This window comes from Syngnathus leptorhynchus, chromosome 16 (genome assembly GCF_054491065.1).
Source record: "Syngnathus leptorhynchus isolate UIUO chromosome 16, UIUO_Slep, whole genome shotgun sequence".
Lineage (NCBI taxonomy): Eukaryota > Metazoa > Chordata > Actinopteri > Syngnathiformes > Syngnathidae > Syngnathus > Syngnathus leptorhynchus.
This window is the reverse complement of record NC_141210.1, coordinates 2,957,381-2,971,452: the sequence shown is the minus strand read 5'-3', so window position 1 is coordinate 2,971,452 and position 14,072 is coordinate 2,957,381. Positions and strand designations below refer to the sequence as shown.

At 48.8% G+C, this 14,072-nt stretch overlaps 2 protein-coding genes across 4 annotated transcripts; one reads left to right on the top strand and one right to left on the bottom strand.

Annotated features, from left to right (window-relative positions):
- Positions 1-616: 616 nt before the first annotated feature.
- Positions 617-4,693, bottom strand: stx1b (syntaxin 1B). Of its 2 annotated transcripts, XM_085935014.1 has the most exons (9): positions 4,489-4,693; positions 4,187-4,286; positions 3,486-3,560; positions 3,339-3,412; positions 3,136-3,244; positions 2,951-3,024; positions 2,348-2,485; positions 2,156-2,266; positions 617-1,916 (listed from the first exon to the last, which is right to left on the bottom strand). In XM_085935014.1, exons 1-9 carry the CDS (start codon positions 4,507-4,509, stop codon positions 1,836-1,838), a joined length of 783 nt encoding a protein of 260 aa, XP_085791140.1. In that variant the 5' UTR covers positions 4,510-4,693; the 3' UTR covers positions 617-1,835. The 2 variants fall into 2 exon arrangements, with proteins under 2 accessions (XP_085791140.1, XP_085791139.1); XM_085935013.1 differs by having other exon boundaries at positions 2,156-2,485.
- Positions 4,694-8,867: 4,174 nt separating this feature from the next.
- LOC147044087 (uncharacterized) lies at positions 8,868-13,926 on the top strand. 2 transcript variants are annotated; one of them, XM_085935008.1, is made up of 4 exons: positions 8,868-10,063; positions 10,676-11,212; positions 11,446-11,672; positions 11,801-13,926. In XM_085935008.1, exons 1-4 carry the CDS (start codon positions 9,697-9,699, stop codon positions 11,981-11,983), a joined length of 1,314 nt encoding a protein of 437 aa, XP_085791134.1. In that variant the 5' UTR covers positions 8,868-9,696; the 3' UTR covers positions 11,984-13,926. The 2 variants fall into 2 exon arrangements, with proteins under 2 accessions (XP_085791134.1, XP_085791133.1); XM_085935007.1 differs by having other exon boundaries at positions 8,882-10,063; positions 11,798-13,926.
- The last annotated feature ends 146 nt before the right edge of the window (positions 13,927-14,072 follow it).

Sequence of the window (14,072 nt, the reverse complement as noted above, 5' to 3'; positions counted from 1 at the left end):
GTGCCAAGCTTGTATGTTTTTCAAACATGTTACAACGTTTGGACCCACTTACAAAAAAAAAAACATAAGGCCGCAAACATGTTATTTCCTTAAAAGGAAGTTCACTGTGTGAACGACATTTTGTACAGTTGCACTCTAGGGCAAATTGACCTTAACTCTCTGGTACGGTTTCACCTTAGTTCACTCGACTATACTAACTATTGGAGAAGGAAGTTAGCTTCCTGCCACAAAACATCTTAAGATGCATTGTGCATTATTTCCTCCACTGTCTTGAATCTTGTGTGTACTAGCTCAAGCTAGGCTAAAGCTCAGGCTAGGCTAGAACAAAGCTAGCAACTTTGTCGACGACTACAAATACACTCGGCCAGACGGAGGCGATAAAGACGGCTCTGGCGAAGTCAACAGGAAGTGACGTCAACAGATAGTGACGGGAGGCGGTCATGTACAGTAAAAGGAGCACCAAGCGCCGCGAAACATGGCCGCAAGACCAAGTGGGCGGGGCTGCGGTCAGTGGGCGGGCCGGTCACACTTGTAATCGAAACTGCATAGATTGACTACCCTGCCCCTGACTCTATGCCACCTGAGGCCCCTCCCTCCTCCCCACCCTTGGCTTGTAGTGTTGCCATGGCAACCTGCCACCTTCAAATGACCCCCGCAGCCCTCCCCCTATTCATAAACACCGGATTTTGTTCCAATCAATCAAGTGAAAGTGGGCGAAGTGTTGACTGTCATGAATGACCAATGAGGGGGTGGTCTCCGAATCGGGAAAGACTCGTGGGACGCTTTGGCTGTGTTGGGAATCCGTCACTCATTCCCTATCTCAATTTAGATATTGTAGACCTAGATAGCTCCTCAAAGGTCCACTACAAATGGCGTTGTAGTGATTCGGATGTAGGGAAAGATTCCCGATGATCCATATAGAGCTATGTAACAAGGCCATTACGAGAAAATACTCCAATAAATCATGAGCAAAGAAAAGAAAATAGAATAACGATCTATTGTTTTAAACTGAGTATTTTACAAAATTCTCTACTTATATTGAATTTTACGCCACAATTTATACATGTATTTTTTTTTTAGCGTAACTTTATACTGTATTGCAAATACCAAAGATGGCGGCAAAGGACTATTTTTGTCAAAATTAAACTCCTCAACTCACTTCAGCACCAAAATGCCAGCAGATGGTGTCAAAGTTATATTGTTACTCCTTTTGGGCGGAGTGTGAATTTTTCTGTGACTATCAGAAGACAAAAAAAAATAAAAATCTTTGAATGCCAAACAGCGAATATGCGGCTTGTGTTGATGGTAGCATGCTCGCTACACAGTGTAACAAATTGTTGGCCCCCAACTCTGGATGGCAGGCGCTATATAGTGACTAGGGAGGAATTCGGAACACAGCCATTGTGCGTGTTTGTCTGAGGCCGGGGTGGCGGACAATTTGTGCGGGACTGCACCGGTGGACTTTTCCCGCCAGGCTACGCTGTCGCCATCACCGTCACGTTAAAAAAAGGAAAGCGACGCTCCAAAGAAGAAAGAAGCAAAGTAAAATGTGGACGGCGTGCGAGCCGGTTTACGCTCTTTACACGGACAGCGTGGTGCATTTCAGGGTGTTGCTTTTGGTGGGAATTTGGGATCTCGGCCCACCCCAAGTGTGTCCCGTTTGCTGATTGGTTATCTTCTTGCATTTGTGGTTCAAGTTTTTGGGCTTTTTTTTCTTCTCCGGCTCCCGTCCGTCTGCCGCAGGCGGTCGTCACGGCGACGGGCGTCGTCACGGCGGCGATGGCCGTCGTCACAGCGACGGACGTCGTCACGGCGGCGACGGGCGTCCCGGTAGCTCAGAAGCCCAAAGTCCCGCCGATGGTGGACGCCAGGACCACGCCCAGGATCACGCAGCAGATGATGATCATGATTTTTTTCTGAGGGAGGACATGCAACCGTTAAACTCGGATCAAGGTCACTGGACGATGCCAAAGCCCCGGGAACTGGACATGTAAATCGCGGGGTCCATTTTTCACAGAGAAATATGGAACCTCAATGTCTCGACTGCTCCTAGAATTTCTTTCCAGAAATTGGAATCGGTGACAAAGGGCAACTTTGGTGGAAACGATCCGACAAACTGTTGACACAGGACTCGGTTGCAGTGGTAGTGGTTTACCTTGCGAGCTTGGCTCTGGTACTTGACGGCCTTCTTGGTGTCGGAGACGGCTCGCTCCACATAGTCGACGGAGTGCTCCACATTGTACTCGATTCTGTCGATCATCTCGCCCTGAAAACCAGCACAGCACAGGTGAGCCAAGGGTGGTCCCAAAGTTTTGAGTACGACAAGAATGTGGCCCATACTGCCTACCTGACTCTCTACCAGCATGGCCATGTCCACAAACATGTCGTGAAGCTCTCGGATGCTGTTCTCCAGCTTGATGATCTCGGTGTGCCGGGTCTCGATCTCGTTCAGGGCCTGTTTGGTCATCTGGGAATCCATCTTGATCTGACAAGTCATTGACAGGTCGGGAACAGCTCATTCACAAGTCTGTGACAAGTCTTGGACAGGTCCGCATCAAGTCATTGGCAGGTCCGTCCGTGATAAGTCATTGACAAGTTAGCACTGACCTTTGACCCCGGATCATAGCAGGTTCTTAACATGACAAGTCAGTAACAGTTTTATGACAAGTCAGGAAGAGGTCCCTAACATGTGAGTGGTGACCTTTGACTTCAATCCGTTACAAGTAAGGTGTGATGACTTGGCCTCGGAGAGCTGCTAAGATGAAGGGGTGGGATAACACCAAGTGTCCCCTTCAAATTAAAAGCTCGTGCGGCGGCATCATGAGACAGAGGTCATGTGACAGAGGCCGTGTTCACTTGATGTGTCAGCGCACCCGCCAGACGGCGGCCGTTTTGGCCCGCGGCCATCTTGGCCGGCGGCCATGTTGGCTAGCTTAGGTGCGGTGCTTACATCATCGGTGAAGATGGCCAGCTTGCCACTCTCCAACATGTCTTCCAGCTCCTCGTTGGTGGTGGTTCTTCCGGCTACACGCACACACACACAGACACACACGCGCGCACACATACGCACACAGGATTGCACACACAAGTTAGGTTGCCTGTTGTCGTTGCGTGTGCAAGACGTGTGCCACGTACTGATCTCCAGTTGCCTCTGGATGCGGTCCTTGCAGCGGTCTCGGTATTTGGACTGCGTGGTGTTGTACTCGGTCATCACCTCCACAAACTTGCGGGACAGCGTCGAGTGCTGCGGGACGGCATCGGAATAAAACATTACATCTACCGTAAGTGGGACCTAGTCTCGTTGCATGAACTGGTGAACTCGTTTCGTAAGAATTCACCTGCGTCTTGCGGATCCTGAGGTCCGCCGAAGATCTGTTGAGACCTTCTTCCTGCTCGATGCTTTGCTCGATCGCTGTGGGTAAACAGGCGCCGGTGCTTTTATTGTGAAAACATCAAGAGCGCCTGACTTTCTGGCTAGAGCTTACCTTTTAATTTTGAACGAACTTTATTGGCGGTCTTCTTGATGTCGGCCGTCAGATCCTCCAACTCCTGTTTGGTCTCTGCGGGTCACATGTTGTGGTCACTTCCTGTCTGCACGCTCATGCAGGATTAGCAATATGCTAACTTGCGTGTGTGGGTATGAAGATGATAGGTCGCCACAGGAAACACCTTTCCCATCATGCTTTGCCTCAAAGGTTATTGGGAGGGATCCAAAGATCATGTTAGTGAGGGGCTGTTTTTTGAACAGACAAACTCACGTGCGCTTAAGCGAGTGGACGCGCCGGACGCAGACGACTGGCGGGGTCGGCATGCAACATGCAAACGTAAACGTGGCTGACGGGAAGCAAGAGAAGGTTTGAGAAACAAGAACAAAAAAAATAAATCAATCATCGCGGATCACGTGCGCACATCAAAGTGGACGTTGGCGATGTCGAGGCAGGACATTGCAATTGTGCGGCAATAATGACCCCCTTAAGTCCTCCAAAATATTTTTTCATTTGACTCATGACTCAACTATATAGTCCAACCATATCATGTTGGCGCAGAAGAGTGCAAATTAAAGCAAATGCTTTTGAACATTTGAACTCTGTCATCTGTCGAATGTCTTGACGGCGAGCCAAAGTAATGCTAACGCCAATGACTAGCTTGAATCCCGACATGCTATCATGGAATAACATTAGCTTACTTTCGTCAGGGTTGGGCGCAGCCAAGATGGCGCTGTGCTGCTTCTTCACCTGCTCCACATCCTCGGACAACTTCTCGATGCAGCCGCGTATCTCCTCCACCTGCGCGTATACACACACACAGACACACACACACACACACACACACACACACACACACATGCTTCTTGTCACAACACTCCAACATGGATGACACATGGCATCGCCGCACACAGGATGTTGGTGTTTACGCCTCACCGGCATATTGGCAGGGTTAGTGTGTGTGTGTGTTTGTGTGTGTATCGATTGTGGACATGCGCATTACCTGCTCAAAGAACTCGTCCATGAAGTGGTCTCGATCCACCTGCACCACCTCCTCATCATCATCACTGTCCTTAGCCTGCAGTTCAAACACACAACGTCACACAATTGCAACTGCTCATCGTAACATGATTTGCCATTATATAATAACCCAGGCCAACTCATATTGCTCTTTGGAGTGTTCTATGACGTATAAGCTGCTCCTGAAGGGGAAGAAAAAAAAGCCCGCGGACCAATATGGTGAGGTAGGGGATTGGGGACCACTGTAGGAACCACGCCCCCCGGGGACAAACATGTCCAGCAAGTCTGGCTCAGCTGATAAGCCCGCATGCACACACACACACACACAGACAATGATGTGACATGGAGGTCCAGAATACCCTTTCACAATAAAAGCATCTGGAAGCAGATGTGCTCAGTGACAGTTACCATGGTAACTGTGTAAACTTCCTGTCTGCACACTCTCAGGTTGAACACGCACGCACGCACACACACACACGTACAAACAAACGATCCAAACACGCAAGCACACTTGACACACATTCACACACACATGGAGCAGTGCAAATAAAGGTGATGTGTATTGTGTAATGTGAAGCGAGTGGGGGAGGGGGGTGGCGTGTAGCAGGGGTCAGAGAGTGAAAGTGGGGGAGGGGAGGGATGGGTGGATGTGGGGGAGGGGAAGGAAGGGAGGACGCTAGGATGGAGTCAACTGCATTTACAGAAGGGGGGGGGGGAGTGGGAGGGCACTGCTACAAAATGTCTGCGGCTCCTAATAAAAGCACAACGCTTCTCCACATCACGTTTTCTATTTTCTCTCTCACACAAAACACACGCACACACAAGTGAAGAGTGACTCGGGCTCATGTGAAAATGACCTCGCTGCCATCTATGGCCGCTGTGCCCTTCACTCCATGTTCTGGATGGCACACACACAGACAAACACACACACACAAAGACAACCACACGCAAACACACGCACAAAGACACACATGCATGCATAAAGATGTTGAAAAGTTTCCAATTGCCTCCATTTTGTAGTCAATGAATTTTGAAGCAATCAGGGCTAACCTGTTACCGTGGTAACCCTTCAAGGCATTCTTTCACATGAGTGATGTCAGACGTGACATCAGAAGGCAATGTGACCTCTCAATCCCAGCCTTGTGCCTCGCCACAAAAAGTCAAAATTTATGTCGAGCTCAACTGCACTAACTATATTATCGTTCTTAATCGCACTGTTTTTGTGTTATTAATAGTGTTTCCCTGCTATGTGTCAGAATTTGAAGCAATCTTCCCTCAGTCTATTTTTAGATACAGTACCGTAGTGGACTACATGGTTGACGTTAAAACTGAAATGACCAATCAAATACGTCCTAATCTCTATGTAAGGATTTTCATATTGTAGAATTTAGCAGAGTTGAGTTGAGATCTGGAACGATTAATCAAATCCTCTCAAATCTCTCCGTAGAGGCTTTTTTAAATAGAGAACTGTATAGTTGACCCTTGGGTCAAATGAAATATTGTTTTGGAACATTACTAGGAATTAGCATCACATTTATGCTAATTAGTCAAAGTTAAAGCCAAAGTCAGCTTTATTGTCAATTTCTTCACATGCCAAGACTGTGTCAGATGTTTTACATTATATGTTAGCATTTTTTTTTATGTGGTTTGCTTGAACTGAAATGTGCTGTTCCAGTAAATAATGTCTAATGGTCTTTTGTTTCTTGGATGTGTTTTACAGTCAACTTCAACTGGGAGTGACGAATAAACAGCTTGAAGCATGCCCACAACGGTACAAGTGAGGGTCTTCATTCCCTTTCATCGAAGTCACGTTACAAGACAACAGGTAATAAGGCTGCCGTTACCGGCCTCTATTGGACATGGAGTAAGTCCTCCTCACCAGTAGTATGCGCTATTTGTCACGTGTCTCTGCCCACAATGAGCGGTCATTGTGCTCATTAATAATAATAATAATAATAATAATAATAATTTATGCGATTTGTATAGCGCTTTTCTGGACACTCAGAGACACACAAGTTACATTATTTATGCGCTCACACATTCACACTGTGGTGGTGGTGGTGGTAAAGGACGTCGTGTAGCTACAGCTGCCCTGGGGCAGGCTGACAGAGGCGTGGCTGCCAGTAGGCACACCACGGCCCCTCCTTCGGACCATCACCAAACATTTACATCAGTCGGAAGCAAAAACAGCCGTTACGACCTGCCACTTCAGCTCACACAACCCTCTGGTGTATTGCAACAGCATCAATGCAAAAGACAGATAGCACGAGGGACAAAGATGGACCGTTTTGAAAAGAAGGAAAAAAATAATAATTCAAGTCTCAACATGCTCATGGCAAAGAGGAGAAAAATGTCATTTTCATCTTGAGAAAACGTCTTGTGAATCATCAGAATTTATTTGGGACACAAAAAATATTTTGGCAATCAAAGTGTGAAATAAGATCAGGTAAGATTTTTTTTTTTTTTTGAAGCTGTTCTGACCGTTGAAATGCCAGCACGTGTCAATCCTTCAAATACTGCCCAATCGATTTTCGGAAACAAATAATGAAAATGACATTTGTAGTTAACAACGACATATAAGCTTAACATTTTGATTTCAAACGTGGCCGTTAGATTTATTATTTGTATTTACTATTGAAGTTGGTCATAAGTGAAAAAAACAACAAAAATTCCCAGCGGCTTTTGGAGCATTGTTGGAAAATAATGTTTGAACATGTTGCCGTTACCCTGATCAGAAGCCCCTCACAAAACGACCACTCACAACTGTCAACAACATTCAAATTTGGGCTTTTTGAAGGCCAGTACCGAAATGAATCTGGGAAAGCTATCGTTAAAAGCTTGCTGTATGTTTCGACTTCAAACGTGATCAATTTCACGTTATGACAAGATTCATCACTCCTAGCTCGTTTCATTTCCAGAATTTTGTGAGTCGACAAGCACAATTTTCTTTAGCGGGCCGCAAATAAAATGTTGCGGCGGGCCCCATGCGCACCCGCCGCCTTCATTTGCACACCTGTGCCTCACATACATGTGCTGTGGATGGATGGGTGGATGGATGGATGGATGGATAGATAGAAGGCTGGAGGGATGAATGGATGGATAGTTTATAGGTGCTGCAGAGTGCCCCCGCCCGCAGGAAGCATCAGCTGTTCAATGGTGGAAAGAAGGAAGCTTGCGTGCGCGTGGCGGCCCTTAAAATGGGTGAGGCTGGAGGAAGGAGACCTCCTCCAAGGCCACCGTGACCCACTGACGTGGCTTTGAGGGCTTACGGGGGGTTGGGGGGGGGTGTCGGAGGGGCGCTGGTTAAAAAAAAATGTCTGCATTTTCTCCTCCTCCAGCAGGTCATCGTGCGCGCGGACGAGGAGCCCATCTCTTTGGCCTCGTGCGCGCGCCCGAGGCCTCTGCGTCGAAGCCCGCGAAAAACGGCAAAATGTCACGGACGCGCCTCACTCACGCACACGCGGGGGGACTATCAATCACGTGACGGCGGCACGTCTTCATCCCTTTGCATGTACGCGCGCACGCACGGAGGCCGCACGAGGGGGAAGAAGAGGAAGAGGAGGGAGATGGAGAAAATGTCAGCTTACGCTCCGCAGTTCCGCCGTACGATCCTTCATGGCTGCTCGACGACCACGTACGCGGCTGGTCCGGGGTGGGGGGAGCGGGGGGCTCGAAGATGAACAGTATTATACGGTTGGTCCGGGCGTGAAGGAGGGGGGGGGGATCTCTGTCGTCGGTTTCCCGCCGCAAAATTCCCCCTTTGCGATGTCTCACTAATGAAGAGGATGGCGAGAGGAAACGAGAGAGAGGTCTTCTTCTTCCGCTTGTTCTTTTTTGGCGGCCCCTCTCGTGTGGTTTGGAACGCAGCTGCCCCCCCCGGCGGTCCTCTTCCTCCTCGTCCTCCTCTTCGTCGTCGGTGCGGTCACAGTGTGGCCCGCAACGCAGCAGCGGGACGAGCGAGTGGGGGAGGGGCGGCGAGGCGAGGAGGAGGCGAGCGGAGAAAGAGAGAGAGGAAGAAGAGAAAGTGGTACTGATGCTGCAGAAAAAGAGGGGGAGGGGCGAGGGATGCGGAGGGGAGGCGCCCACTGCGCACGCGCCCAATTCTCACCACCACCACCCCCCCCCCCCCCACCCCTCGGGCTGACACCACTGCCGCCCTCGTGCGGCGGCAAGTGGAACTTTTCAGGTGTGTCTGCACATGCAGATTCTCTGCTGCTCTGACTTACGAGTTGAATTCAAATCATGACAATTAAAAAAGACACAACTTAATCAGACAAGCGAACACTTTTATACATAAAACAGTTGTCATCATAAAAAAGTCATGAGACTTATTTGTTGGAAAATTCTGAATGAATAACATTTAATGACCTACATTTGGTATGTTATAGGCACCTGAACTATCAACTTCATTTAAAAATAATTTCAATGATGGGGTTGGTTTTATAAGTTAGATCTATGGATGTAAACCTTTTGCAACATAACATAAAGGTTGTTAATGGTAGATCTTTAGATTCCAAGAGAGTGGTGGTTGTTTGTTTTCCTTTCAACGTAACGTTATATTTTGTTTGCACACGGTTTTGTTTTTTTTCAGAATAGAGCACCAACAGGGTCATACGTTCAAGTGTACTTTGACAAAGTGGATCACAACGAAAAGAACACTTGTGTTCATAAAGTTTTATAGTGGAAAAAAATGGACGTGTGACGTCATGACGTAGGTTACCGTAAAACACGTAGAAAACGAGTAAAATTCTTTGGAGGGGGGGGGGGGGGGGCGATAATTGTGTATTGCGCATTACTCGGTGCTTGGAAAAGCCGGATGCGTAGCTTAGCGTTCGTGTGAGTTTCTTAGGGACATAAAATCAATTTGCTGATGTGTCCCAGCCTGCCAACTGCCAGGAGGACTCGCTTCATGCTTCGGCCTTTGGGAGATCGCGCAGCCACCCCACTTCAAAATGGCGTCAACACGTGTGGGCGGGAAAGGGCGCCGCGCCTCCACTCGCATAGTTACGGTAGTTCTGGAGGGAGCGCCAGAGAGGCGGGAGCGCCGCGGCAGAGGACGCCAACCGACGAGAACATCCAGGCGGCCGCACCGAGCAAGCGAGCCGTCCCCCTCCGCACGCGACCCACCCTCACTTTGGCCAGGCGGAGGCGGCGGCGGCTTCCCCAGCGGCCCTCGGCATGAACCGCTAGTATGAACGGAACCGTATACATTCCGTTCTTCCAGGGCCAGCTCGAGTCTGTTTTGGAGCAGGTGGTGCAGTTGGCCGTCCACGAGATCAGCTCGACGGTTGGCTCCAGCCTCAACGCGTTGCTCCTCGAGGCCGCCGTCCAGGAGCAGGAAAATAGCCAACTTCGGCTCCGCTTGCAGGCGTGGGAGAGTCGCTGCGCGCATGACGAAGGGGGCGCCGAGAACCGGGAGGGCCAAGCGAAGGCGGCGGCCCGCGGAGGCGGCGGCCCGGACGCGGGCAGAACAAAACGCCAGCAACTGGCCGAGCCTCGCGGATCCACTGGTGTACCCACCGACAGCCGCAGACTGGAGCAGAGGTGCCGAGTCGTGGGTAGGCAAGCGAGCGGGCGAGCGGCTGTTACACAACAACACAGCATGACACGCCAACTAGCCAGTCAGCGGGTTACGTAAGCTAACGTGCACGTCCTAGGTCGTGCGGATGATTGACTGGCGGACGATTGCCATGGAAAAAAAATATATGTGCATACATATAATGACGAGACTGTCCAAAGATGGCGAATGATCATGTGTGAGGGGGGTGTGGCAGGAACGTGGCAGGGACCTGATGTACGTCACTGTGACGTCAACACAACAAAGGTCAACGATCAAGTGTTTCTGATTTTGGTGGCTTGATTTCCAGTGAAACTGTCAAAAGCATTTTTTTGTTTATTTGGCGATTTTATTCCTGTTGGTGTGCAGGGCTTACACTCACCAACATGGCTGCAAAGAATGGATTTTTTTTTTTTAATATTGTCTTTTGTGGCCCACCGTTCTCCCTACTTTATGCCCCTACCCCACTGAAGAATGAACATTTGTTTGCGAAGGTAGTAAATGTTGAGCTCCCGCCAAGATATGTTCAAGGTCCCAAACAAGGTCCCAATGTTCAAAATGTCCTGGTCAAAATCTTCACTAGTGTTTTTCTTTTCGGCTTGTGGCCTCTCAGAGCAGCTGAAGTGCGCAATGGAGCGCGTCCTGCACTCAGCCCTGTGCCAGCTGAAGAAGATGGTAGAAGCATCCTTCGATGACCTCCTGCTGGAGATCACGCAGAAGGAGTGCGAGAGGCAAACGCTGCAGACCCAGCTGGACCGCCGGCTGGCCGCCACGCATCAGGAGGCTCCAGACGACCTGGGGTCTCCCAGCGGCTTAGAAGATGCCCTCAAAGATGCCCGCCGAGAGCAGTCAGAGACTGAGGAGGCAAGCGGGGCACGTGGAACGGAGGACAAGGCGGACGCCGTGGCGTTCGGGCAGGAGTGGTCCGGAGACATCTGGAAGCTGAAAGGGTCAGCGGGAGGAGGCGGGGCGGCTGGGCGCAGTTCAAGGGAGAGCCCTGCCCCACCGCCGCTTCCTCCCCACATTATGGAGGTGACCCTGGAGTCGTCCCCCCTGCAGAATCCCCGCTGGACGCCCCTGGAGGACATGGACGTTCTCGGCCCCGACCGGAACGCCGCTCCTCCCCCTGCACCTCTGCTGAGCCCTTCAGGTGAGCGTAGACAGCTGATGTTTGACAAAGTGACACTTGCCGGGACAAAACTGCAAAAGCCCCTTTTTTTTTTTTTTTTTTTTTTACCTTCATGTATTTAGAGACACATTGAAAAAAAAAAAACAGGCGACTGAAAACAGCAGTTTACAGCAACAACTGTTGAAGCTAAAGACAATGCAAGCAATTTAATAGAAACTCAGCAAGCTCTCAATGTGTTGCATTTCGCCAAACAGGAAGTTGGGGCGGTCGCTCGTCAGCCTCCATGTTGCAGCGTCTACTGACGGCGTCGCAGCTCCCGGAAGACCACGCAGGCGGCGCCCACAAGAAGCCGCAGGACGCTGAGGTGGCGCCTGCTAACCAGGGTGCCAAGCAGGAAGAGGACGAGCACAATCAGGAGGAACAAGAAGAAGGAATAGAAGAAGGAGAAGAAGAAGAAGAGGAGGAGGATAAAGGGAGAAAGGTACCGTTACCATGACTACAGTTCGATGCAGTTTAAGACGAAGGGATGGTGACGTGTCATTCATTCTTTGAAAATTTCAATTCAGTCTGGAGAAAAAAAAACACAATTTGTCATTCTGTACGCAGAAGAAGCGACGCAAGGTCTGGTCCGAGTGCGAAGACTGCGGCCGCAGGTTCAGTCGCGTGTTGCTGCTCAAAACTCATCGACAGATCCACGCGGGCGTCTCGCCATCCCAGTGTTCGCACTGCGGCAAGACGTTTTCCTCGGCCGGCCGCCTCCGCAGCCACCTGCAAGCCAAGCACCAGTCGTGAAGCCCCCCCCCCCGCTACGCCTCGCCCCAACCCATCGGCACAATGGTACACATCCACATGCGTGCGCTTACGTCGGGTCTTTGCGACCAATGTCAAATGTGCCAAAAGGGAGACGACGCCTTCATTGTGACGATGACCACTCCAATTTTCTGCGCCATCGTCGAATTGATCACTTTTTCCATTTACGTATACGCCCCACCCCCCCGTCGCAATATGTAAATTATAAGAAGCAGCACTAGTTTTGTTTATTGTGTTGCCACTCATGCACACTTGAAGCACATTTAATCACCCCAATACTTAATCAAAGAAACTGTCGGGAACTCTGATTTGAGATACAAGTGACTTGAGTTACAAGCTCGGGCAAGGAAGCAATTCACTTCCTATATCAAGGCTTTCGGGAGCCAAAAAAGACGAATGATCCCAACGCGACGACCACAGTTACTCATTCCAGAATCTCCTGAAAACTCAAAAACAAAACTACTCCCAAGTATTGCTTCAAAACAAGCCGTCAAGCGCGGGTTCACCGGGTTGGAAAGTTGTCTGCGACGAAGCGGACGTCGGCTCGGCTCTCAGGACTGCTGTCAAGTTTCTTCTCATGTTTCACTTGTAAACGTTTACTGTGACTTGCTGGCGTTCCCCCTCTCACCTCCACATACCTCATGACCTCATTCAGTGGTGGTCTTTCCTTTCTGTTTGTTACCTCAGCAAGAATACTCGCCGCCAGTTTGTTTGCGTTTCGCGGCAATGGCCAAGCACTGACAACAACAAACCGCGCATCAATGTGAATTTCTCTGCTTTTGTTTTGATTTGCTCTTTCAATGAGAGCTTTTTTTTTTTTTTTAATAGTGTTTGCAAACAATCGACCAGGAGTTTGACCAAAAGTGACTGGCCTCAACTGAGAATTCAAAATTCAAATCTGATCAGGTGAGATGGGTGCAGCAGATTAGATTCCCATCTATCAAAAAAAATTAAAATACAGATTTGGGTACAATTGATTGTCAATGAGCAGTATGCAATACTGGCTTGCCTGGTCTGAGTTCTGCAGCCCGCCATCTATTTCAGTATTGCCGTTATTCCAAGCAACAAAAGTTACTTAACTAGCCGGTTCAGTCAACTACATCTTAATTTCTCTCACGTCCATTCTTAAATCAATTTAGCTGTTGAAATGTCAGTTTTGGACATAACATTTTACTTTGGACCGACACTTCTTCATACTATGAAAGCTGAGATATGAATTGGAGCTTTTCTGCTTGACTTTTGTTTTTATTGTTTGTTCTTTGCGATGGTCCTGTCTGTGTCAAGTGACGAGGCTTTGTTGACCATGAGAATGTGTGAGCGTTTTCCATCTGGAAGTACATGTGCTGTCTTGGTGAAAACATGGAGAAAGACTCAGTCATTTTCTCCTGTCCAGTCGGATGTCACCTGCTATCTCCGTATCCTAATTCCTTGCCTTTATGATCGTATTCATGCAGTCGATAGCCCCATCATTGATATTTATGATGTTGTTAAACTGTATGTTTTGACAGTGGGTGTGGTCTGAAAAAACAACAACAACATTGGGACTGGATCTTAATGAACTGCCCCCCACATCCCCTTATTTTTGTTTTCCTTAAGCAGGGGACTTTTTATTGCAACTTTTTCTTCCTAACTTGAAATCGGAACATTTTTTCCCCTCCGTGTTTGACGTACAGCAACACTTGTTTGCTTTTGTTGACTTGGAACAGTCATGTTGACGCTAAAAGGGAAGAAGAAGCGATGCTCTTCATGTACAAAAGCGCGCACACAAATGGGATCAAAAGTGTGTACGTTTAGTAATGTTGCTGAAATGTTTTGTCATTGGATGCAATACTTTTGATACACTTTTTGTATTTGAATGGTGACCATTGATGTGAACTTTTCAATGTTTGTGTTGACCAAGAACATCAATAAATGTTGACAAATGAGCTGCTCCTTTGCTAAGTTGATGTTGTGTTGAATGTTACTTTGCGATGCTTCCGTGTGGAAGCGCGCTCAGTGACGTAAAGTGCATCAGCGACAAGGTACAGTCACGTTTTACTTGTCTTCAGACGTGAAGCAATGAGCAATCTTA